The sequence below is a fragment of the Marmota marmota genome, unplaced genomic scaffold (assembly GCF_001458135.2).
Source record: "Marmota marmota marmota unplaced genomic scaffold, marMar, whole genome shotgun sequence".
Taxonomy (NCBI): domain Eukaryota; kingdom Metazoa; phylum Chordata; class Mammalia; order Rodentia; family Sciuridae; genus Marmota; species Marmota marmota.
Genome location: NW_026000026.1, coordinates 78,910,459 through 78,914,556, shown reverse-complemented (window position 1 = coordinate 78,914,556; position 4,098 = coordinate 78,910,459). Strand labels below are relative to the sequence as shown.

General features: G+C 34.9%; 1 protein-coding gene across 1 annotated transcript in view; it reads right to left on the bottom strand.

Moving 5' to 3' along the window:
* Positions 1–1,241: 1,241 nt before the first annotated feature.
* Positions 1,242–4,098, bottom strand: part of Marcol (MARCO like) — a 10,585-nt gene continuing 7,728 nt past the window's right edge. The window contains exons 3-4 of the mRNA XM_048811915.1: positions 2,512–2,633; positions 1,242–1,447 (exon numbers count right to left, since the gene is read on the bottom strand). Of these exons, the coding sequence (XP_048667872.1) occupies positions 1,402–1,447; positions 2,512–2,633 (168 nt within the window). The 3' untranslated portion in view covers positions 1,242–1,401. The remainder of the gene's footprint in view (positions 1,448–2,511; positions 2,634–4,098) is intronic.

Sequence of the window (4,098 nt, the reverse complement as noted above, 5' to 3'; positions counted from 1 at the left end):
AAGAAGAAGAAGAAGAAGAAGAAGAAGAAGAAGAAGAAGAAGAAGAAGAAGAAGAAGAAGAAGAAGAAGAAGAAGAAGAAGAAGAAGAAGAAGAAGAAGAAGAAGAAAAGAGGAGGAGGAGGGGGAAGAGGAGAAGGAGGAGGAAGGGGAGGAGGAGGAGGAGGAGGGGGAGAAGGAGGAGAAGGAAGAGGGGAGAGGAGAGGGGAGGGCAGGGCCTGACAGGAGAGAGTTTTTATAGCCAAAATCTAATGGGGTCTCTGGTTCTGCAAGCTGCCTTGTTGGTGTACAGTGATTGGATCATGCATTAGTTGCTAAGGGTGTCATCTTCTGCCCTCAAGCAGACTGGGCAGGGGCCAGATGTGGGTTTTCATTGCAATAGACGTGGGGTGTTCAGCCTTGAGTGGGGTTGAGTGTTCAGCCTTGAGGCAAATAAATGATAAGGAACCAGATGGGAGAGGGTGAGGGTCTAGTGTTCAGCCCACCCTGCAGCTAACATTTTTTCAGCCTGCTCTGCAGGTAACAATTCTTATGGAAGCTCTCTCCAGTAACCAGGCAAGAAAAAGGAAAGGAAATCTTCCAGATTTAATGCAGAAAGCAATTCTGACCTACTACAAAACACTATGACTATCTACACAAAATCCAGTTGGCTCCATGAAAATAATTTTAGAAATTGTAAGGTAAGTCTACCAAGGTTTGGGGACACAAGATCAGTATACTAATATAAATGTTTTATATCTACTAACAGCCAACACTAAGAAGTTATACTTTTAAACATACTATTTCTAAAAGAAGTATGAAATAATAATAATTCTCACAAACTGTGTGAATTACTGTAAACTAAAATCCACAAAAATTTAATGAAAGGAAATCAAGATATACATAAATTTAGAGGAATAACTTGAACTTAAAGCATATTATATGATATTACAATGCTAATTCTCCTTCATATTGACCCATCTATGCAATATTTTGTAGAAATTGACAAACTTGTTTTAAAATTCATATGGAAGTGCAAAAGGCCTAAAATTTCCATTCAAAATTTTAAAAAACAGCCAATTTGGAGAGCTTACACTATCTAGTTTCAAGATTTATTATAAAACTATAATAATCAAGGCTGTGTTTTATTGTTCTCAAGACAAATGATTGGATCAACAGAATTAAAGAGTAGAGAGGTCATATACACTCATCATGTTGGGAAATCAGAGACAACAAAAAATCCTAGAAATCAGAAGCTGCTTAGGAACTGATTTATTTGCAGTGGAACAAACTCAAAAAATAATACAGACCTATCAGATCTGTAAGATTGGTACTGACTTCACAGTTGAACTCCTAGGGAAAACAGAATTGCAAATTGGATTTTGAAGTCAAACTTGTTCCAGGTGATTTGGTTCACTCAAACACTTAACATTTCCCCTCATGTTTCAGATTCAGTTTTCCATTACTCGACCTGAAAAAATAAATGAAAGAAGTCAAGGACCACATAGATGTGGCACCACTGGAAAGAGAAACTGTGATTATTCAACAATTATTTTTTAAAAATCACTTAGGAACAAGCAGGCCTTGGTGCTGGTTTGCCTGGTTTTTGTTGCTCACTCTGAGTGCACTTTGCATCATTTTCTTCTCACCTCTAGGTCAGGGGTTTTAACAATAATGTGAGACAGCTGGGTGTAAAGTTCAAAGCCAGCCTCAACAATTGCAGGGAGACACTGTCTCAAAGTAAGAAGTAGAAAGGACTGGAGGTATAACTCAGTGGTAAATGGCCCTGAATTCAATTCCCAGTACCAAAATAACAACAACAACAAAGAATTGGTGACTAATTCATTATAGAGGACACTTTAACGTTTCTTTCTGCAATAAGGATTTCCTAAATTCTGAAATTGTTGAAAACAAGAGAGGGATTATTCTTAATTTATTTTTCCTTTTGTAGAAGAACATTCAAAACTTTTGAAATCTTGAGCATCTAACTCTATGTTAACACTCTGTAGAATTTTAAAAATAGTATTACAATTATTTTATTTCCTGTAGGTATTATGTAACACTTGAAGGTTTAGATCACTCGCCAAATCCAATCTTTAATACTGTTGAGATTGGAATATAATTTAGTAGGCAACAATAAACAATCCAAGGTTTCATATTCTCTTTATCCTCTAATATATTTTATTTTTTCCTTTCAACTGCAAAAATTAAAACAGGAATTTCTGTGTTTCATTCATTATTTTACCTCCAGTTCTTAAATCACTGCCCCCTACAGGGTGGATGCTCAATAAATATTTGCTGAATGAATAACTCAAAATTTACCATTTGAATATCTGAATAAACCACAATCCTCCAGGGATTAACTGAATTTATTGCTCAAGAATTAGGTATTGTTTTATGTTCCTTTTGAAAAATAATAGCCAAGCCACTACTGAGAGAAAACTACAGAGACATAGAGAAAAATACTCTCTGATCCACATTACTTATGGATTAGAATAGCATTTCCTGATACAAAAGAATACAAAGCCCTTTTACCTCTTTGCTTGGTCAAATACACACTGGTTACCATAGGTTTTTCCATCAGAACCACAGACAGGTTTGTAAATCGATTGACATTTTTTATTTCTAGGTGGGTTTTTGCTGTTCATGCTGTCCGGCTATAATGTGAAAGACAATCATGTAAAAATAATGTTATTATGAAAAATTATCCATTGCTCATTTATTATTAATGAAGCATTACACATTACCAATCATTTTATTGATTCCTTAAATTTAATTCACAGAACAGTTTTTTTATATTAATGCATTAAAGTTATACATAATGTGGTTCATTTTGGCATGTGCAAAAATATGTATAACATTATTTGCAACATTTTAATCTCTCCCTTCCTCCATCCCCCTGATCCCATTCTTCTACTTTATTGGTCTTCCTTATATGTATCTATTCATTTATTTTTTAATTGGTGCATTATAGTTATATATAAAATTGGAATGAGTTGTGATATAGTTTTCATGCACATAGCATAATTTAGTCCACTTAATTTCACAGTTCTTCTCCTTTTCCTTCCCTCCTCTTTCTCCTTACTCCCCCGTTTTTACTCTCTTTTCTATTTAAAAGATTTCCTTTTTTTAATTCCTTTTTTACCCCTAGCTCTACACATTCACCCCTGGAATATGTGAGTCTGCCTTATTTCACTTAGAATTACTTTAAGAGGTGAGAGATGGAAGACGAGAGAAAGTGTTCAATTTCCAGTAGTTCTATGGTTTGGATTCAAACAGCAGGACTACTGCTTCCCAGTGAGTTGGGTGACAAAAGGAATACACTAAAATTCAAGGTCATACAATAATTTTAAAAGAAAAGTATATTCTATCACATTTTATAACTGCAAGCATAGAGGCAAAGTGCACTTAAGTTCAAACCTGAAACTATAAGTGGTTTATATGTTCAAGCATGACTAAAACCCTGGGTTATTTACTCTAGAAGTCTGCTGTTGACATATTCAGACATGCATTCATGTCAGATGGCCTCAACTTTAATTATTTGAAGACACGTGTTCCCCTATATGCAGAAAGAACAGTCAGGGAAAAGTTACACTGGTGAATGTAAAATACATATAGTCATAATTTATGAATCTCCTTCTTTTATCTGTGCCAAAGAAAGAAAAATGATAAACCTGGGATGATTATGTAGAATTCCTTCAAATAATACCAGAAGGCTTTTTTTGGATGTGAACTATAAAATGTTAGAAGTATCTGAACATGAACCTTGGACTAGCTGATGAAAACAAAGATGGTATTGGGAATGACCGGACATTTCAACAGGGGACTCATTCTGCTCAGAGCCAAGATATTAAATAAAAAAAGAAAAAAGCCTCAGTGCCTTCTCTTTCCCTCCTCATGGATAAAATTAACTAAATTATGTTATGTGTCCACACCTAGACACATTATAATGAAGATGCCCAACATACAGAATAAGGAGAGAATTTTAAAAGCTACAAGAGAAAGGAAGCAGATTACATTTAGGGGTAAGCCAATCAGGATAACAGCTGATCTTTCAACACAGACTCTGAAAGCTAGAAGATCCTGGAATAACATATTTCAAACACTGAAAGAAAATGGGTT